General features: G+C 43.9%; 2 protein-coding genes and 1 pseudogene across 2 annotated transcripts; 2 read left to right on the forward strand and 1 right to left on the reverse strand.

The window, feature by feature from the left end:
- Positions 1–5554: 5554 nt before the first annotated feature.
- On the forward strand, positions 5555–8946 carry LOC123148346 (uncharacterized). The gene is made up of 3 exons (XM_044567733.1): positions 5555–5832; positions 6470–6802; positions 6870–8946. Exons 2-3 carry the CDS (start codon positions 6483–6485, stop codon positions 8764–8766), a joined length of 2217 nt encoding a protein of 738 aa, XP_044423668.1. The 5' UTR covers positions 5555–5832; positions 6470–6482; the 3' UTR covers positions 8767–8946.
- Positions 8947–12878: 3932 nt separating this feature from the next.
- On the forward strand, positions 12879–16768 carry LOC123152223 (putative B3 domain-containing protein Os06g0632500; annotated as a pseudogene).
- Positions 16769–20428: 3660 nt separating this feature from the next.
- LOC123154112 (uncharacterized) lies at positions 20429–21021 on the reverse strand. The gene has a single exon (XM_044572903.1). The coding sequence runs from the start codon at positions 20906–20908 to the stop codon at positions 20708–20710; it is 201 nt and encodes a 66-aa protein (XP_044428838.1). The 5' UTR covers positions 20909–21021; the 3' UTR covers positions 20429–20707.
- Positions 21022–22142: the final 1121 nt, after the last annotated feature.

The following is a 22142-nucleotide window of genomic DNA, read 5'->3' on the forward strand; positions in this document are numbered from 1 at the left end:
CGGTCAATAACCAATAGCGGAACCTGGATGCTCATATTGGTTCCTATATATTCTACGAAGATCTTTATCGGTCAAACCGCATAACGGTATACGTTGTTCCCTTTGTCATCGGTATGTTACTTGCCCGAGATTTGATCGTCGGTATCTCAATACCTAGTTCAATATCGTTACCGGCAAGTCTCTTTACTCGTTCTGTAATGATACATCCCGTAACTAACTCATTAGCTACATTGCTTGTAAGGCTTATTGTGATGTACATTACCGAGAGGGCCAGAGATACCTCTCCGACAATTGGGGTGACAAATCCTAATCTTGATCCATGTCGACTCAACAAACACCATTGGAGACACCTGTAGAGCACCTTTATAATTACCTAGTTACGTTGTGCCGTTTGGTAGCACACAAAGTGTTCCTCCCGTATTGTGGAGTTGCATGATCTCATAGCCATAGGAACATGTGTAGTTATGGAGAAAGTAATAGCAACAAACTAAAGGATCATCGTGCTAAGCTAGCGGATGGGTCAAGTCAATCACATCATTCTCTAATGATGTGATCTCGTTAATCAAATGACAACTCATGTCTATGGTTAGGAAACATAACCATCATTGATTCAACGAGCTAGTCAAGTAGAGGCAAACTAGTGACACTCTGTTTGTCTATGTATTCATACATGTACTAATTTTTCGGTTAATACAATTCTAGCATGAATAATAAACATTTATCATGATATAAGGAAATATAAATAACAACTTTATTATTGCCTCTAGGGCATATTTCCTTCAGGCGGCCGGTAGGGATCGGTGAAAGCGATGCCGGGCAAGGAGAACCAGCGCAAGGCACAACCACCGGAGCTGTCGGGTAGGGAATGTGTGTAGCCGTGGAGGGGCCGATCTCCAGAATGCCAATCTTGGTCGTCTGCTCCCAATCTAACGATGGTGCCGTAGGGTGAACCGGAGCTGGCCCGGGTAGATTTACGGAGTAGCTGTCCAGCTACGTAGGCCCAATTAGTAGTGTGTGATTCTTCTAAAAAAGTAATGCCTGATCAAATGGCTGACTGGCCAGAAACGTCAGTTTATATCAGACGGTTGGGGACGGCAAAACGCTAAGAGGCCTCCTAGGTAGCTCTATTTTACTGTTTAGCAAATTCCCAGACGCTATGCATGGTGTCCCTATTCCTAGCATTAAACGAGACGGTGGGTACCCTCGCTGAAGGATGGCCCGAGTTGGGTCGGCACAGGCGCGCGGGACCAGCAGCCTCGTTTTTGTTTTTGTTATTTTTTCTTTTTTATATTCGTCTGTTGCTTTCTTTTTTTATTTTTGTTTATACTTCCAAATATTCTAAATAAATGTAATACAAACCACTGTACATGAAATATATGAAAGTTTGTTGACCAATCATATAAAAAAATGTTACATGTGTACAAAGAAAATGTTTATCACGTCTAAGAAAAAATGTATATAAAATAAAATATATATGAAAAAATCTGATCATGTATTTAAAAAAATGTTAATCAAGCATTTGAAAAATGTTGATGAGATGTTTGAATTTTTTTAATCAATTGTTTGAAAAAAATGTTAAATGTGTATCGAAAAAATGTTGACCATGTATTAGAAATGATTCCAAAAAAATGTTATCGCAGTGTAAAAAATACTTGAGAAATTTTTAGAAAATGTTGATAGCATTAAAAAAAGATGGTTCATGAGAGTTCAAAATGTTTCCGCATTTTTGAAAATGCAATAATCTCCGAATGGTTTTGGTAATTCATAACAACATATGCATCATTGAACTAGTGCCTACTCAAAGAATATTTGAGGAAAGTTTAATTTAGGTATGGGAATGAGATGTGAATTGGATCCCTCAAAATGCAAAGGACACGCATTGGCAAAAGCTTGAAGTCACTACATTTTTGGTTAAGTGATCCAAGATCACATTGAGTCAATAAGAAAGTCAATAATATTAAAAGGGGTGAGGTTTGATCATGTACTAGTTGCTCAAGTGCTTAGAGATATTGTTTCAAAACCCCCAGCCACACTCTCACTTCCTTCTATGTCGAAAACCCTAAAGTCAAACTCGGTCCAACCGATACACATCTATCCGGACTCACCGAAATACACTTGACATAGGCACTGCCTAAACCCTAGCAACTCTGTCCCCATCGAGATGACCCTTGGTCTCACCAAAGTGCACTTGCCAACCTTCTATAACCTATCGATTTCATATCAAAATTCCCGAGTGGTTTCGACCGGTCTCACCGAAGTGTGGAAAGTGATTAGGTCATCACCATTCAGTCTCACCGAGCTGTTTCATCCGGTCTCACCAGAAAGCCTAAAGTTCAAATCTTTTGTACTAGTCGGTCTCACCGAGTGTTTTCACCCGGTTCCACCGAGTAGTGCATAAAGGTGCGTAATTGTTAGTTTTTTGGTGCTGCCTATATATACCCACCCATTCCACCAACTCTCAGAGAGAGCAACCAGGGCAAAACTACCACTTCTCATATTCATTTTCTAAGAGAAAACCACTTACACCTGTGTTTAAATCAAGGGGATTTCACTCCAACCTTTGATCCTTGATTTCTAGCCCCCTCAAGTTGCTTTTCACTCCAATCCTTTTCCTACCACATAACAAAATCTGTGAGAGAGTGACTGGGTGTTGAGAATACTATTTTTTGAAGCACAAGAGGAAGGAGTTTGTCATCAACAATATCTATCACCTTTCAGAGAGTGGTGTCCTCTAGATTGGTTAGGTGTCACTTGAGAGCCTCTAACCTTATTGAGTTGAACCAAGAAGTTTGTAAGGTCAAGGAGATCATCTACTTCATGAAGATCCACCCCGAGCGAGTCTAGTCCTTCGTGGACGTAGGTCATGATGGCATAAACAATGTTGCTTTTTTGTCAACCCTTCGTGGGTGGAGCTCCCTGTGGATTCGTGCAGCCATTAACCTCCGTGGGTTGAAGTCCCTATCAACATGGACGTACAATAACACCACCTATCAGAACAACGTCAAAATTCATCGTGTCATCATTGCGTTTGATTTTCTCCGACCCATATTTTACGTTCATGTGCAAAGTCTTTAGTTTTTGCTGCCTACTATCTTAAACTTGCATGTGTAGGGCGTTACTTGACTTCCTAGAATTGGTAAAAATCTACCAAGAACTAAAATTGGAAAAAAAAACTGGGTTTTTATTGGTCAAGTAGTCTAAGCACCCCTCTAGACCTACTTACGATCCTGCAATTTTAAAAAATTGAATGTGACTTAAAAAATGTTTATACAATTTTAGGAAATGTTTTCATAAAATGAAAATGTACTGTACCATTTAAAAAATGTACGCGACATTTTAAAGAAAGTGCATTCATTTCTAAAATGAGTCCATGACATTGCAAAAAAAAATTTATACAATGTTAAGAAATGTGCACATAGTTTAACAAAAAAATTACATCCATTAAAAAAACGTTCAATTTGTATTTGAAAAATGTTTAAACATGTAGTAAAAAAGGGTTCAATATATGTATTTGAATAAAATCTATATTCCTGTATTTAATTACATTTCACATGTATCAAAAAATTGTTTCAGGTTTATACGAAACATGTAGAATATGAAATGAAAAAGATGGACATATGTTGAAAAATTGAAAATTGAAACAGAAAAAGGAAGACATGAAAACCTATATTTGGTAAAACTGTAATAATGTATTCAAAAAATGTTAAACATATAGTATATTTTTTTGTTGTAGATGAATAAAATACACCCTTATGAAAAAGTACTCCCTCCGTCCCATAATATAAGAGTGTTTTCCAAGCTATTTTAGCTTCAAAAACGCTATTATATTATAAGATGGAGGGAGTAGATTTCGAAATAGATATTTAAAAAATATTAATCACATATTTAGAAAATGTTAACTTTGTATAAAAAACCGTTTCTGTTGTCTAGAAAATTTAGACGATGTTTCCCAAGAAAGTATAAATGTTTTTAAAGCCCCCAAAGAAAACTGATGGAAAAAAAAGAAACTAAAGAAGAAAGTAAAAATAAAAATACGAAAATAAAAGGCAAAAATATCAAAGAAGTCGACGCAAAACAGTGAAATACAATGAAAACTTAAGAAATTAAGATGAAAACTGAGAAAAGAACAAAGAAAACAAAATAAAAAAGAAAAGAAAGAAAATAGTGAAGAAAAAATAAAATCAAAGAAAACTGAGCAATCGAACACAACAAAACCTGTGAACACCGAGCGAGGGAATGAATGAGCGAGGGAGCAAAACTCGCTAAATGGGCTGGTCCATACGTTCGGGCGTCAGAGGCGAGCTAGAGCAATATCTCACAACATGCGAGATATAGCGACTCCTGTCACCATACATGGGGAATAGTGAGAGCAACTAATGCAGAGGTATCCATTACGGGAGCCCATCAAGAGTCATTTTGGAAGGGCTGAGAGCGCCATTTGGCGCGCTCTTAGCTGCCGCCACGTTCCGCGTATTGTGCGCTTTCTTAAGATTTTATTTCTGTATGCGTTTTTGTTTTTTTAAACAGAGTACAAACGCAAGCATTTATATGTACGCGCATACACTCATCCTACCCCTTATGAGCACCAAGACACTGAGCCGACATATCATCTTGAGATTTTACGAAGTCATCGTAGGCGCTTCGAAGTCGACGGGAACGTTTCCTCCCACTGAACACGCACGCCGAAAATCCTAAAATAATTTTAGAATAAATGCGAGCATCAGGACTTGAACCCTGGTGGGCTAGGAATACCACAGTTTACTTAACCATCCAACCATGGTTTTTTTGCTTTCACGAGATGCACATGTTGGCTTCTTGTGGAGGCACAGGTTTGTCTTTGCAATAGGCATCATTGTTTGTGCCTCTCAGAAGAGGAAAAGCCATATTTTTTTCCACGAAGGTACATATTTGCTTCTCGTGGAGGCAACAATTTGCTTTTGCGAGAAACATAGTTGTACCTCTCGAAAAGTGAAAAATATAAAAAATGTGTTTCTGGCTATAGTTTTTTCTATCGTTTTCCCCTGAGTTTTTTCATGAAAAAAAGTTCATTCAAACCTGTTAACAGATCTAGTTTCGAAGATCTCAACACGAAGAATTCAACAGTAAAAATGGTTCGTAATTTGGATGCACAATTTAAAGATAAAATAATTTGAAAAACAAAATATGAGAAAAAGAAAAAACTCCCATGTTGTCACTTGTCAGCCCCTAAGAAGATGAGAGTGACCTTTGCATATTTCACGCTCCCATCCTTCGCACTAAGCATCAGAATATTTTTTGTGATGTCAATTTTTTTAATGTTGTAAAAAAGCATCAGATTTTTTTTGTTTTGTTTTTGAGTTTTATAAACGTCACCTCTTCATCCGAGGGCCGTTGCAGGGCCGAATCCTCATCACACGACAACGGCGCATTTGTTCTTGGGCCAATATGGTGAGCAGGGTGGCCGGGCAATGCTCCCGTTCCGGTATCCAAAAGCCCGGCCCTCGGATCGCCAAACCGCAGCACGTGGCACGTGTGCACGAGTACATTGCGTTAACCGTATGTACCCCACGGCGTGTGCCTGACACGTAGGGCCGAGCGCGGAAACCCTAGATCCAGAGACGCGGACAAGACACACACCGCCTCATCTCTCGAGTCTCGGGGAGTTGTGCCCGTGGCCACCGCCGGCCACCCACCTCGCAAGTCGGCCCTCGCCGGGACTCCGCCGTACTCTCCTGAGGTTGGTGCCCGCCGGCCACCGCGGCCTCCGCTACCGGGAACCCGCCGGACCGCCGCCCTCGCCCACGCCCTCGCTCCCAGACCTGCCGGAGCCCCACCACCGCAAGCCGTTTCCTGGTAATTATGCCTGGATTGGTCACCAGTTTCTTTTATTGGTACTGTATATGCTTGCAATTGCCACGACTAATGCAAAAATCAGGTGAAATCAAGCGAGCACTGAAAGCAAACCGCATAGAACACTGTTGTTTTTACAATTTGTTAGCATCCCTGGTTCAGCCTTGACTTAGTGATCTGCAGTGAACTCTGATTTGCTCTGCTCTCAATTCGAATATATTATGCCCTGTACTTGCACATGAGTGAAAAACTGGACTAGTGTGCTTAAACCTTATGTGTACAGCCCTTGCTTCCAGACCACACACCAATTTGGTCATACTTCACGTCAGATCAGTTAAGTCGCCTGCTCTGTCTTTCGCAACAGGGAAAAGAACAGAGAATCACCCTTACCTAATTCTAGTTGATTGAGTTACCATTTACACACTCGTAACATTCCTTGCATGAAATTTCGTGTAGAAAATGCAATGGCCTAATTTTTGAAAGCTTCGAGGTAAGTTGTTTTTTTTGGAAAATTTCCTTATTGTAGAAAATGCTCAAACAACCAACTGAGCAACTACTACTCAAAGTTGCCTTGCTGGCTAAAGCTCTGTTCTACTTCTTATACAGTTGCCTAATTTTTGTGTTCATCTCATCTTGTTAGGAAACAGCCGCTCATGGGGACGGGACAAATTGTGGCTGTTCTTCAAATAGGTGGCGAATTCACCACAGATGCTGATGGGCTTATGTCCTATTCTGGTGGAGAGGCACATGCAATGCTTGTAAAAAGTGACTGGACTTTCAGTGCATTTAAGCATGAGATATCTTCAACGCTTAATAATCTCAAAGTCGACCAGTTCTTGTTCAAGTATTTCCTCCCAAAGAATAATAGAACCTTGATTTCTATTTCCAATGACAAGGACCTACATCGCATGGTTGAGTTCCATGCAGAGTCGGAGACGACATACATTTATGTCATAAAGAAGGTCGACAACAGGTATCTTTCTGAACATCAATTGTTTTTTCCACTTGCATTGCCAAAATGACAAATGAAATATTTACAGTGCACAGAGCGTTGTTGCTGACTCGGCCACTCCTACAAATGCAATTGCCGTTGTCCCAACAACTCCGGATGGGTCTAAGAGACAAAAGGTGTGCGCAGAGTGGAAGGATGTGATCACTGGAGTCGGCCAAGTATTTGAAAGTCCTAAGGATTTCCGGGATGCCTTGCATAAGTATGCCATTGCACATAAGTTCCACTACAGATTTATCAAGAATGACTCAACTCGTGTTACTGCAGAATGTACTGGTGAAGATTGCCCATGGCGTATACATGCTTCCAAGTCTCCTGCCAACATAAATTTCATGATCAAGAAAATGTCTGAAACACACACCTGTGAATCTGAAACTGTGAAAAGTCATCGTTTGGCGTCACAGCGATGGGTTGCTAGTGTTATAAAGGAAAAGTTACGTGATAGCCCACACTACAGGCCAAGAGACATTGCAAATGATCTCCAACAGGAGTATGGACTGTGCCTAAATTACTCGCAGGCTTGGCGTGGAAGGTCAATTGCTCAGAGAGAACTTTATAGCGCACATGATGAGGCATGCATCCAGCTACCATTGTTTTGTGAAAGGATTAAGGAAACAAACCCTGGAAGTGTGGCAACAGTAGTGACTATGGAAGATTCAAAATTCTGTTTCTTTGTCGCCTTCCATGCATCGCTTTATGGGTTTGAGCATGGGTGCAGACCACTCCTTTTCCTTGATGCAGTATCTGCAAAACCGAATAAACAATGGAAGTTACTGACTGCTACTTCAGTTGATGGGGAAGGCGATGTGTTCCCAGTTGCATTCACTGTAGTGGACAAGGAGAGCCGTGAAAATTGGCATTGGTTTCTTGAGCAACTAAAATATTCACTGTCGGCATCTCATGACATAACATTCATATCTAATGGAGAAAATGGATTATGGGATGAAGTATCATTGGTTTTCCCTGACAGTCATCATGGATATTGCATGGACTTTCTTATTGAAGCATTTAAGAGGCAATTGGATGATGCGTGGACTGAAGAAGTAAGAGATGCTATGGTTGAGCTTCTTAAGAGGGCCATATTTTCATGCACAATTGATGAGTTCAATCAGTATATGGAGCAAATTAAAAGTGAATCTGATAAGCTTGCTGAATGGCTTTTGGAGATCAAACCTGAGCGGTGGTCAGATGCCCTTTTCATGGGGTCGTGGTATGGTCAGTATTCATGTAATATTTCCAACACTGTTGTTGACTGGATCCCCACAAGATATGAGCTTCCAGTTGTGCAGTTGGTTGACACAATAAGATGCAAGCTCATGGAGATGATGTACACACGCAGAGAGTCTTGTAATGAATGGCCTGACGGATTAACGCCTGTAGCTAACCAGAAATTGCAGGAAGAAGTTAGCAAAGCTCACTCACTCAATGTTATGCCCACAGAAAGTGATGGGGATGGTAATTTATTCAAGGTATGCGATGACTCAGTTAATGTTGTCAACATTGAGACGTATGACTGCACCTGCCGAAAGTGGAATGTTTCTGGGTTGCCATGCGTGCATGCAATTGCAGTATTTGAGCGCACTGGGAGGTATGCGTATGACTTCTGTGTGGAGTATTTCACGACGAAAAGCTACCGCTCGACCTATTCAATGTCCATAAATCCGATACCTGATGTTACCTTAACGGACAATTCTCAGAGTCTAGCGACATTACCATTCCCAATTCAAACTCGTCGACGTGTTGGCAGGCCGAAAGAGAAGCCAGCTGATCCGCGCATCACAATTAAAAGGGCAGTGCGCTGCAGCAGATGTAAAGGCTATGGTCACAACAAAGCAACTTGCAAAATTCCTATCAGCGGCGAAGCCTTGCCCGCCTTGCCACCAGCTGAGCTCTCCGATGTACACAATAAGGTGGAGAGTTGCTCTTGATGTTCCCTGTAAGCAAATGCTGCTATTTCTTTCTTTGGGAACCTGCGGCATGGTAGTTGATTCTAGCTCCAAGTTGCTCTGTATTATTCACTGTTTTGCTTAGGCTAGCGACATTTGTTTGGTAAATTAAACATTGTGATGTGAACCATTAGAGAAACAGGGGAAATTCTGCCATGTTCCGATGCCCAGTCTATTGTTGTTGTATTTACCTTCCTCCTGCCGTGCGCCTGTCTTACCATTTCAAATAAGGCAAGAAATGCGCCATAACTCTGTGCGCCTCTCTTACCATTTCAAATAAGGCAAGAAATGCGCCATAACTCTGTGCGCCTCTCTTACCATTTCAAATAAGGCAAGAAATGCGCCATAACTCATAACCTCAGGTTGTGTTTTCAGAGCATTTGAATTGCAGTTCATAATGCTCGCGCATTTTACCTGTCATTATGCCTGAAGCATATTTCTTGTTTCTTGTGCACATGGGCCATATTTACCACGAGATATGGTAGTCTATTTGCTATCTTTATGTATTTTAGCTGCTACTGTAGATGAGATGTACTCTGGGGATAATTACTTTGCTGCTTGTAAGCAGAAGAGCCTTCATTGCAGCCTCTGAACTGACGGCGATCCTTCTGTCGGAGATTTTGGTCATCGTTTGTCATGATGTTGGCCCTTTTGATAATTCTGTAGACTTATAAGTAACTCATCTCATGCTGAATGGGTTTTCGCAAAACACCTCACCAGTCACCATAAGTTTGCCTCTTGGGTTTTTTTGCGCGCAAAAAGCGCTATAACCTGGATTCGGGGCATCACAGTCAAAGGGGACCAGTACTTCTCTCTTGTGTAGTTGTATCGTGTGATATATTGAATCCACTCTACTTGTAACTTTGTATGCAATGAAATTGTCAAAAAAACATCACTTGTTGTCATCATAGAGGCCAATTCTTGCGGGCATTACAAAAAATACCTGCAAAATGAATGTAGTCCCTCCGTCCCAAAATAAGTGACTCAAGTTTGTACTAACTTTGTACTAACATTATTACAAAGTTGAGTCATTTATTTTGAGACGGAGGGAGTAATATTTATGGTAGGCACCAAGAGAAAACGCAACAAGTCCAAATAACATAGTATGTAACATAAAAAAATCTGCAAATGTAGGTGAACTCTTGTTTGATTTTATTTTTTTAATAAAAAAGACCCTAGTTTGATTGGACATGAGCAAAAAATTGCTTGCACACACTATTTATTTTATTTTATTCCTGGGTTTTTCTAATTTACAAATCAACCGTGCATGTAATTTTCTTAGTTCTTTTTTCCCAAATTCATTTTTATAATAAAATATTTTTTTAATTATAAAGAGGCAATAGACCCAGAGATGGCTAACATTGACTAGCCGCGTGGCGGCCCGCCGTTCCCTTAGAGCAACTCCAATGGGGCGACCCATTTCGTCCGGCCGCGTCCGTTTGGGTTGGCGCAGACAAAAATGACGGCCTAACGCGCTGACCTAAACGGACGCGCGTCCGTTTTTCGTCCGCGGGCGACCCATTCCAGGCCCAATTTTGAGCCGGATTTGTGTCGACGTGGACACGAGACGGACGCGCGCGCGCCTACTCCTTTTCCCGGGCCCGCCTGTCGGTGGCAACCACCACTATTTCCCCCATTTTCTCCAAAAACGCTCTCGCCCCCCCAACCAGCCATGGAGGACGCCATCGACCTCGACCTCGACGCCACCGCCGGCCTCGCCTCCCTGGCCTCGTCCGGTGTCGTCGCCCCCTCCGGGAAAGGCAAGTCTCGTGCCCCGCGCAAGACAGCCGCCGCGACCAAGCCGAAGAAGGCGCTGACGCCCGAACAACGGGCAAGGGAGTCGGTCAAGAGGAAGGGGCGGAGGCACGCCGCGGATGCGAGGGATGAGGCTGCCGCGCAGGCGGCCGCCGTCGCCGCCGCGCAGCAGGAGTTCACCAACGCCTGCGTCGCCGCGGCAACGAGGGAGGCGCTCTACATGCTAGGGGTAAACCCTAGCCAGCACAACGTCCTCCAAGCCGCCGTCGCCATGGTCAGCACCGGCTCGTCGGCGTTTCCTCGGATGGTGATGCCCGACTCACCCCGCGCGTCGGCTTGCAACCCAGTCCCCGGCTTTCACGTCTACCGCAGGCCTCCCACCTCTCCGGGGAGTGCTCACCCGACGTGAGCGTGGTCGCGCCTTCCATGCTCGCGCCCTGCGCCCATCGACCTCAACGCCACCCCGGTGGTCGGTGGCTCGTCGTCCGGCGGCACGAGGAAACGCGCGCGACAGACGCCGGCGGGCGGGCTCCCGGACACCCGTAACTTGTTCGAGGAAATGCCGTCCGCCGTCGACGAGGACTACATGCAAAATCTCATCTTCGAGGGTGGTGCGCCGGGCGCTGGCTACAAGCCCGAGGAGACACAAAGCCAGGACGGCTGCGGGGCGTTCACGCCGGCCGGTGGCTATGATCCCGATCAGGCGGCCTTCATGCGTGATCAGGTCGGCATCGACCTGGATGGCTTCCCCCTCGACCACGAGTTCCCGGACGACTATGGGCTAGAGGAAGAGGACGAGTGCGACATCAAAGTAGAGCCTTTGTTCGAGGACTGTCTTGCCAACCAAGCCACTGGTCCTAAGCCGAAGCGCAAGAGCAAGCGCACGAAGGCGTACACAGTTGCCGAGGACAAGCTTTTTGCGAGTGTTGGCGAGACATTGGACAAGACCTAAAGACGGGCGCCGAGCAAAAGCATTTGACTTTTTGGACTCGTGTGCACCGCGAGTTTCATGAGCGCAAAAAGTTTCCATCTTACCAATTTGTGAGCACGTGCGGGTGGGTCTCCATTTTCAAGCGGTGGAGGGTGATCCAACAAGAGTGCAACAAGTTTTGCGCCACCCTTGAGAGCGTCAAGGCCCGCCCTGTGAGCGGCATCGGCATGCAAGACATGGTATGATAGCAAGCAAGCCGCCCTCTTTTGTGCCATCAAGATCATCCTTTTATGTCTTCATTTGCTATCACTTGCCATATGCTTGCATGGAAACATTTTATTGGCATCTCAAGCTTTGGAGGCGTTCAAGGTTCAACACAATGGCAAGTGCATCAACCTCTCCTATTGCTATCGGGTCATCAAGGACGAAGAGAAGTTCAAGGCGCAATATGCCGCCCTCAAGAAGGGAAGAAAGCCGTGGAGGATGTTGCGGAGGGCAAGCCGGCACGGCCGATGGGGAAGACCAACTCCAAGAAGGAGGACAAGCGAGATGCGGCCACCAATGCCTTGATCACAAGCGTGAACGGCATGATTAACAAGAACGACTGAAGGGAGGAGGAGCGCCGGCGTTTCAAGGCGGAGCAAATGGATGCTTTCATGAAGATCCAAAGGAGGAGGCTTGATCTTGACGCCGAGACGCAAGCCAAGATGTTCGAGCTCGAGGCGGAGAAGCAAGCCAAGATGCTAGAGATCGAGGCCGCCAATGTCAAGACAAAGGCGAAAGAAGTGTCTCTTGCAAGCATGATGACTGGAGTGGAGATTATGAAGGTGGATCTCAACACCGTATCACCAAGGAAGAGGCCGTGGTTCGAGAAGATGCAGGCCGACATGCTCAAGTTCGACGACGAGTGATATATGGCATCGAAGGCCATCTTTTTTGTATGCCGGCAGGTGTGCCGGCATGACCACGTGAGCCGCGATGGCGTGGTCGAACTCAAATCCCATCCTTTTTTGTGTGCTGGCATGTGTGCCGGCCGGCTGGCGAGTGGGTCAGCATGAACTGTGGTATTTTTTGAAGCCGGCATTGTATACCGACGCTGACATGGTGCCGGCATAAGACATGACCGTTGGCATGATCTGCCGCGGACTTTTTTTATTTAAAAGTTAAATGCGGACATGAAATGAGTCGGTGCATTGAGCCCACTGTCGAGCCAAATTTAAAACTAGACGAACGTCAAGCGGACAGCCTACCCAAACAAACAAAAAACAGACAAATGCGCCGTCCGTTTGGGTCGCCTCGTTGGAGTTGCTCTTGCCTCGCGAACTCCAACCGGCAACCGTCGCACCTAACTCCGCCCGTCTCCTCTTCCAACCACCACGTGACTGTCTGCACAAGCACTGAACTGAACCGCAGCGACCAGCCAAAGTAGCGCATTCATTGCGATAGCACCGTCACCACGTCACCGGCAGAGCATGGCGCTCTCCGTCCGCCGCCAACCACGGTACAAGTTCGCCGCGCCGGTGCTGTCGCCAAGCTGCCTCCAGAAGCTGGTCAGTGACTGACGCCAAACCCCGCCGCACCGCCATTGATTGCCCCGCCTCCGCTCTGTCACATCAATCAATTCCTGACCGGCCCCCCTCTGCCGCTTTCGTGTGTTTTTTCCTGTGATTGCAGTGCGTCCCCTGGGAGTTCGGGGCGCGGCTCGCGGCCGGCGCCGGGGACGTGCAGGAGGTGCACGTGGTGGACCTGCTCGGCAAGCCCCGGCGCGTGGAGCTGTGCATGCGGCCGCGACCGGACGGCGGGGTGGCGTGCTGGCTGGGCGCCGGCTGGCCGGAGATCGTCAGGAAGAACGGCATCGGCGAAGGGTGGTCCGTGGTGCTGCGGCGCGAGCGGCGCGGGATGGCCACCCTGACCGCCTACGACCCGGCCTGCTGCCTCGCGGGCCTCTGCGCTCCTCCCGCAGGCAGGTTCATTCGTCGCATAATGCGTTACAAACGCTGCAATTTCATTTGTACTCATTTTCAAGTGCAAAACCCACAAAAGCACTCCTGGCTCTACTAAAGAAAATCATAATTCTTGGACTCCACTACAAATCTGACATCAGATTTTTTACCATGGCAAATCGAACTTTTTCATGGTAAATTATGTTCTCCGCAAGTTTAGGCGAGCACGGCAAATCCGCCTCAGTTTATTTTTTGTCAGTAAATTGCCTTGCTTGCAAAATAAATTTGCCATCATCGTGCCAACATAAATTGCCATGAAAAACATCAGATTTGCCATGTCCGAAAATTTGACGTCAGATTTTTAGTGTTTCCTAATTCCTTTTACTTTCATTAACTCCTGCCAAAATGAGATTGCCCATGATTCTTCTTGCAACATTGAGATAAAATACCCCTTTAATATATTTGTTCATAATCATTTCTTGCAAAATGCCTTGTTCATTCTCAAGCTTCCATAACCATTTTGTACTTAGCAAGCAAACATTTGCCACATGCAAGCCCCCCCCCCCCCCCCCCCCCCCCCCCCCCCCGCCCTAAATCTTTTGGCTGGCAAACTTTTTCCAACCTAACAAGATGATATTTCTTAGATCCCTCATCCAGTCCTCCTGCCATTGCAATGTTTTTTCAAAAAAAACTTGTATCTCCTTGTAACAATCTGTGATCGGTACGTAGGTGTGACGTCCAAGACCAGGCCTCGGTTCATCAAGTTGCTTCGACCGGATGACCGGGAGAAGATGGTGAGCAAGATAACTAGCTGGCTAGTTTTATCTCTTTTTTTGTTCAGGGAATATATTAATACCAAGAAGATAGCTAGCTAGTTTAATCTGCTTCTCTCTTCAGAAATCGGATAGTACTTATGTAGTATCAACTTGACAAGCTCTGAACTTAAAACTGTTGTGCTTAGTTTTTGCTCCCAATGTTCTTCCAGACAATCCCTGATGAGTTTGTGCAGCAGCACTTGATTGGGGCTGAGAGTTGCCCAAGCAGCCAAAAAGCCTTGATCATTGGCCCTACCGGCAAGTTATGGCCAGTCGAGCTAGATCAGCGTCAATCGGACGTGCTGTATGGAGAAGTTTGGGCAGAGTTTCTGACGGCACATGATCTCTCCGAAGGGAACATCCTGCTGTTCCGGTATGAAGTTAACATGTCGTTTTCGGTTCAGGTGTTCCTGCCGAATGGGTGTATGAAGGAGTATCCTTAGCTAGCTGATGAGGCAGATGGGGCAAACACTGCGATCCCACAAAGTAAGGCGAAATACATACATTCTTGCCTGAATTGAACTGTTTTTTTACAGCAGGGGTTCCTGCAATTTCCATAAGAATAGAGATGATCCATTTTATAAGGAAAACTGGACCCCAAAACATAACAATGCCTGGTTAATTGGGGAAAACCAAGTAAAAAACCAAAGAACAAACCCCAAACAACAGAAAAATAGACTAGTGCTTAGGGAGACATTAAACAGTTTTTTCACATAGAAAAATAATTGAAATGTTTTTAATGTGAAACTCCTGCAAACTTTATCTTGTAGGTTCAGAGGCTGGGTGTAATTGGTATCTTCGTGATATTAATATATTCCCCTTTAAAAAAATTCCTTTTGTTTCAAATGCGCAACTTTGAATGACTTGAATATTTGTGGCCTTCATCTTGTCTCATGTGAGATGCAATTGTGCAGGTGCCAAGCAGCTTGTAGCCGCAACTGTCAGCAAGAAAAGGAACTACAACAGGCAAGTGGTTTCCGCAATTCCTGCACCGGTTCCTGCAATTAAAGCTAAGACGGTCGAGTCGCAGAGCAAACCCACAGGCATTCTGCGAAGGCACTCATTTACGAAGCAGATTACCAGCTCTTCACTTAAACGATTCTTTGTGAGCACTACATTTATTATCTTTATATTTCCGTTTGTTGGGTATGAACATAAATAACAAAAAATTAGAAATTAATCTCAATGCCCTTTGGTGTTCCATATGTTGTGAAGCTATTCATACCGATTGTACCACATACTCCCTCCGTCCCAAAATAAGTGACTCAAGTTTGTACTAGCTTTGGAGGGAGTATTTGGTAACATTGAACTGTTAATACTGCAATTGTGATCTTTTTCATTACAAAGTGTGATATCAGCTTCAATAAATCTGCACTTTATGAAAATCCTGCATACAGTCTTCTACCAAATGGTGACAAAGTCTTAATAATGACAGTCTAAATTATCAAATGGTGCCAGGTCTTTCTCTGCTCTGAAAATCAAAATTATTTGTGTTTTCTACAGAGTTACTATTTTTTTGGAGGAATTACGAATTACTGTTGTTTCCCATTTGTTTCATTTTATAACTGAGTCCCTTTACAAAATACTTCTTCCGAATCCAAAACATAAGTCTTTTGGGATATGACAGTCTTCAAGATGGTGCATTGATCCTCAATTGTGCAAACATGTTGCCTCACATAAAAATAATTATATCTGTTAGTATAAAGGTATAATTCATGATAAATTTACTAGTTTTAATTTGATAATTTAGATGCTAGTAGTTATTTCTTTATAGCTGGTCAAATTTAGAAAACTTGACTGACATAATGCTAAAATGACTTGGTTTTTTGTCGGAGGTAGCGTGTGTGACAGCGCGAAGGCAAATATCTACTGACACTTTGCACTTAATTATACTTAGACAAAATTTTAAGCTTTCTTTACAGTGCACAACAGAGACTTCACAGAAATGATGTTTCCTATATAGAACCTTCATTTATTACATACTAGTTGGGTAGTTGTGAACTTTCAGTTTAATTTTTTTTTTATAAATATACCATCTTACAAGAGCTTCAATTTCTGGCATCAATGCAGGCTGTGAAAGGGACCTTTTGCTCATCAATTGGTCTTCTAGAAGCATGTACAATCCAACTTAAAACATCCATGGAGGGGAGCGCAAGATCTTGGCCAGTAGCCTTCAACATCGCCAACACCTACGGCTACATAACAGGGAAAGGCTGGAAAAGGTTTTGCCGAGACAACGACGTAGAAGAAGGCGATCGCTGCACCTTCAAGGTCGTCTGATCATGCCCAACTGGTGCGAGCAAAACATTGTGCCAGTATTTTGCCTACCAATGCCAATGTCACTTGCCAATGACAGTTCTTGGTTAGTGATTTACCATATGTGAAAGCTTGGTATTTGGGTAGTAGTTCAGTAGACAAGTTAATCTATGTTTAGGTCGCTGTGACATCTGTGTTTGTTGAACGCTAGTAGATTAGTGTATGTATTTAGCTTATTACTTGCTCCAGTGGATAAGTTAGCCTATGTTTTGGTCACTGCAACATCACTGTTTGTTGGAATGCTGGTAGATTATGGACCGCATCGTCGGTACATGTATATGCAACATCACTATTTCCTGTGCAGCACTAACCGTCTGTTTCTGCAAATATTAGACTGTGAAATGTATCAGCGTGTGTGGATGATAAAAAAAAGTTATAAGTTCTAAAATAAACACCAATGGATAATGAGAACCGTAGGTTTAAGGCTCCAGAAGAGATAAGAGAGCTAAGCACATGCTACACGAGCTTGTTGGGTAGGCACAGAACCGATTCTCAGGGCAGCTTTTTCAGCTGGTTAAGAGCAAAAGCTCAGGTGTGACTTCCGAGTGGCACCCTGCCCTCTAAATTTGCCATTAGGGAGTGGAATCATAGGCTTTTTCTGGTTAGCATGATCACATACAACTCTGAGTCTCTGACACACTTACCAATCTTACTTACCTTCTTTAGTTCCGCGGGTTACAGCCTGGGCAAAGAGATCAATGCAAATCTTGCCTGTAGACAAGCACCTGTCAATTTGCTGATAGGACTATTTATGCGACTGTTTCAGTAAAGATTGTGCCAGTTAGGAGCTATCCAAGTTAGACGAGAATTAGGTTCTCATGTCTGGTTCAGTGAACTCTCCATAATGCCTACGCTGACAAAAATCAAGAAACATAATTTATTAGCTTCAAGGTGGTGCCTATTGTGACAGAAATCAACAAACATAATTTATTAGCTTCATGGTGCCAGCAGAATCATTCCATAACAGAAAAATGGAAAACCTTTATTAGGTGAAAAGTCCATTCCATCGTACCTGTACTATCAGAAGAACAACCAGGTAACTAACTAATAAAAACCCGGCTTTCTTTTAGTCCTAATGACAAGGATAACATTTACAATGGTTAAATTGTCCAGGAACCTGGTGTGCTTTCCCTGGAGGAAGGAGTTGGTACTTGCAAGGTACAGAATGGCCTTCCCAGATGACTCCTGCACGCACCACAGCTGTGCAGCACAGTGCAGAGATGGCTCTCCTCCGTCCAATGCTTGCCCAAAGTCATGACAATAATTCTCCACTCTTTTTGTTCCTCCAACAAAAGAAAGCAGAAAGAACGTCGCAGAGGCTATTTGAAGGAAGCCGGACAATGGAAAAAAAGAAGTGTCCCTTGCCACCTTCTTGTGATCATCTATCTTTTCAGAATTCTATAAGCAGGGTGCCACCAAATGATGATTTTTTTGGCACAAAGTTTTGTCTGAATGATCTGATCATGACCACCAAATCATGCCAATAGTTGCAGGCACATACACAGGTTATTATTTTGCAGACAAACAGCATACGTGCACAGGAAAATCTTGCAGATGTCTCATACTATGGCAGAGTTGAAGAAACTTCTAGTTTCTAGGTATATGCCCATGGAATTTCTCGCTTTTTCGGAGCGATCTCTCGACCATTTCTTGAGAATATTCAGATTCACCGGTCACGTAGAATTGTAGATTGACAGTCAAAGTCACAGGTTAACTGTTAATTGCATCTCACTGGGGAATGTAAGCGGTACGAAGGGATCCGGCCCGGGGCCGGCGATTTGGCACCACTGGTGTAAAGCAACAATCTTTTTCTGATTGTTTTGTAGCACAGGGTCCAATGAATTGTCACAAATCATTGGCTCGTTCTTATCTAGGGAAAGGTACATCTGCCATGGGAGGATTTGATACCCCTCAAGTTGATGACGGCTAGAGGGGGAATTTTGGGCGTTTAATGGAAAGAAAGGATGAGAGCTCAGAGACAATTTCTTGTGATCCCTCTAAGTAGGATCCATCATTTTGCTGTGAAAGATTGCATCACTGGTTCTTGGGAGCCTAAATTGCAGATAATCATTGCCTAATATGTCTCTTACCGCAAAGAAGAACGGGCGCGAAAAATGGCAGGGCAATTCTTGTTGATTTCTTTGGAATTTCAGTTGAAAGAAGAAGTCAAACAAATGAAGAAGTGAAGAAATTGATGGGCAAACATCGTACAATGGGCGGTCACAATTTGGAATCAGGTTTGCCAATTTGCGCCGGCATGTAGGAGATATCATGAGCGAAAACATTGAAGTGACTATTGGCAACTTGGTTAATGATGTAATGTGGCACATTGCTAGGCGGAACATGATTACACGAATAGGGTGGAACATGGTTCTGCCCTATGAGATAGTGAGATACCACTATACATGAAATGGGGACAAGCTAACACGATAGATGTGTTTATGATGGAGCTTTTGTCGGAGAAGATCGTCGTACCTCTCATATTTGTTTTTTTTAATGTTTCATTTTGTGGTTTGGACCTAAAATGATGAGTGGTATATAGCTGTAGAATATGTTCATGGCACTGAAAATACCATATACACGACGAAACAAATGACACTCCATTGTGAAGGGCCAATTTCCTTGTATTAATAAAAATAGAACCAAGGGTGATGCATCGAATATATGTTTTTTCACATATGAATCGAGTGGATTAGCCAGCCACCTGGTGGCTAAGTGGACACCGCCCACAAGCCACTCCACCAGTGGTTGGTTCTCGAAATTTATCTTAGTTTTCCCAAGCAATGTTCTGAACTTTTGATCTGTTATTTCTCTTGGTCTAAATTTTTATTTCTAATTCATCATGTTACACATGATCAAGTATAAAGTTATTAAAAAGATGTGTCCAACTTTAGATAGAGAAGTATATAACTCGGCTGCTACACATCCAAAACCTACCTAGCTAGTTCCACATTTCTAAACCAACATTGACACACAATTTATATAGTTTCTAGAGCTTTGCCACTATATGGCAGACAAGGTTTACATTTTGGTTTTATGTCATTTCTACCTTTTTTTTGCCAAAAGTTTGATCAAGAATCTACATGTAGTGTTAAAAAATCTTGGACAATATAGTAATAGAGGGTTCGTTTAAATTTTAGATGCATTATTTAAAATTTGAATAAACTGCAGTACGATAACAACACAAACAAATAAAGTTGAAATTAGGAAGTCACTACTCTCAGTTTCGGGGCTTATTCACATGATTTTTATCCAAATATCTGAGCGCGGTTTGTAAATTTTTTACTAGACTTGTAGCTTGCTCCTGCTCAAGTACCTTCACGACTTTGCCACTAACCCTATTGGCTCTATCGTTCCATCACTGAAACTGTTTACATTTAGAGTTACTCCCTCAGTCCCATAATATAAGAGCATCTTTGACACCTCTTAGTGTAAAATAACGCTCTTATATTATGGGATGGAGAGAGTACATAGCAACATACGAGTGTCAGTCTTTACTTGAATGAGAAATAGTTATTTTGTCAATGATCCTGAAAGTTTGTTTTTATTCATCTAACGGTCAATTAAGTGGTTGAACATCTTATGTTATGCTCCCTCCGTCCGGAAATACTTGTCATCAAAATGAATAAAAGGGGATGTATCTAGATGTATTTTCGTTCTAGATACGTTCTTTTCTATCCATTTTAATGACAAGTATTTCCGGATGGAGGGAGTATGAGCAACTTTAAGCTTAGAGACGCGCAACTGGAGTTGTTCATCAAACTCATATGTGCAACTGTAGGCATATGCTTCGATCGACTCTGAAGTAACTATTTTCTAGATGACTTGAAATATAGCAAATCAGAAAATTAAGTATATGCACCTGAAAGACCAATTTCTTTTTTCGAACAACAAAGGCCAATATCTCTCCATATATTCACATACAGAAGCTCATGCCTCCAGCATTTCCCTTATTTATGGAAAACATACATATTTAAATTACACACCCTTAATCACAAAGATTAATGTAGATAACCAAGACTAATAGAACTAGAAAAAGAGAGCAGCGGGATAACAAATCAATGGCCGATTAACCAAGCGGACTGGCCAGCCACCTCGGGGCGCCTGAGGTACGTAGCCGGACCCGGAGATCACCGGCGGAAGCAGCATAAGATGAACCGAGCCTAGGTAGCCTCGACGTAGCTGGCGGCGGCGTGGAACCTGGCGATGAACTCCGTGGCCTTCCTGTCGACGTCCCGCTCCCCGACGTACCACAGCCCATCCTCGTCGCTCGGCCGCACCTTCCTCGACGACCGCCGCGGCTGCTCGTACGCCTCGTCGTAGTCCCGGCCGCTGCCGCCGAAGCACGACATGGTCCCTCCCATTCTTGCAGCCGGTCACCTGCTGCTGTGCTGGCTTCCTCCTAAACTAAGCTACCTAGGCTGCTTCTTGGAAGTTGGAACACACCGGCAAGCTCGTGGACCGACCTGCTGCTGCTGGTGTCTTGCTTAAGTTGAGAGGGCTGCCAGCCCAGCCCTTCCCGATTTATAGGGGAGGGAGAGCCCCGCTGGACGGACAGGATTCCTCCGAACCGCACCGTGCCGCGATCCGACGGACGGCGGAGAGCGACGCGCGCGCAACGTTGCCTGCTGCTACCTGAAGGATTCTTGAGACTGACGGTGCAGGGTGAAACTACACACCGAGAAGGATCGATTCTCTCGTCAGGCGCGGCTCGTCTAGATTGCTATCCAGCCAGCTTTGTTGTTTTCCGAAACCTGAAGGCCTGACGTCTGAACAGAGCAGGTGATGGAGCAACGAACAATCGGCAAATGCATGGATCGGGTCGCTGGATTTGAAGTGTCGTGAATATATTACGGCGATAATTGTGGCGAAATGCTATTTTGGGTTCCTAGCCCATCGTTTTAAGGTAGAAAAATAGCTTTAAAAATATTTAAATATAATTTTTCTGGGATGATGATGTAATTCAGATAAGGAAGGGCACTGTTCGGATAAGGGAAACCTTTAAAGTTTATGGCGATAAGCCGGCATCTTAGGGTCACTAATACGTTTGGTCATTTCAGGGCCAGTTTTATATTGTTGTTAATTAGCGTTCTTCAGGATTTGGCCTAGCTCCATATATGCGGTGCTTGATCGATCACTACACTGCGTCGATGTAACCAATCGCGCGCGCGCGCGCGCACGCACAACTTGCGGGACAGCTAGCCGCTGCTTGGTTTCCAAGCAGTGCCGCATGCGCTCGCGGCCGGTCACTTGCTGCCCAAAGTAGAATAGTAATTATGCCAGTAATAAGATGCATTGGAGCTCCGTGACCTTTCTTTGCGGGTCTTGTGCGGTTCTACCACTTGGTTGTTGCACTGTTTATTTGTCTTATTCTGTTGACTTCAGTGACTTGGTTGCTTTTTACTCTATGAGTCATTGACATGTCTATGCATTCTGCCATGTAAATTAGGAGCCGTTAAATTATGTTCCGAGTCATGGAATCAAGTGAAACAGCAGTGTACAAGTTCAGGAAGCTCCAATCACACTGTTTACTATAACTCCAAAGTATTAAGCAAATTCTAGGGTTGCTAAAAGAGGAGAAGTTATCCGGTACACCCG

The sequence above is a fragment of the Triticum aestivum genome, chromosome 7A (assembly GCF_018294505.1).
Source record: "Triticum aestivum cultivar Chinese Spring chromosome 7A, IWGSC CS RefSeq v2.1, whole genome shotgun sequence".
In the NCBI taxonomy this organism is placed as follows: domain Eukaryota; kingdom Viridiplantae; phylum Streptophyta; class Magnoliopsida; order Poales; family Poaceae; genus Triticum; species Triticum aestivum.

Coding starts and splice junctions, on each gene's coding strand:
- LOC123148346 (XM_044567733.1), top strand. CDS start 6,483: ATGGGGACGGGACAAATTGTGGCTGTTCTTCAAATAGGTGGCGAATTC. Junction 6,803..6,869: donor ATAAAGAAGGTCGACAACAG/GTATCTTTCTGA, acceptor AAATATTTACAG/TGCACAGAGCGTTGTTGCTG.
- LOC123154112 (XM_044572903.1), bottom strand. CDS start 20,908: ATGGGAGGGACCATGTCGTGCTTCGGCGGCAGCGGCCGGGACTACGAC.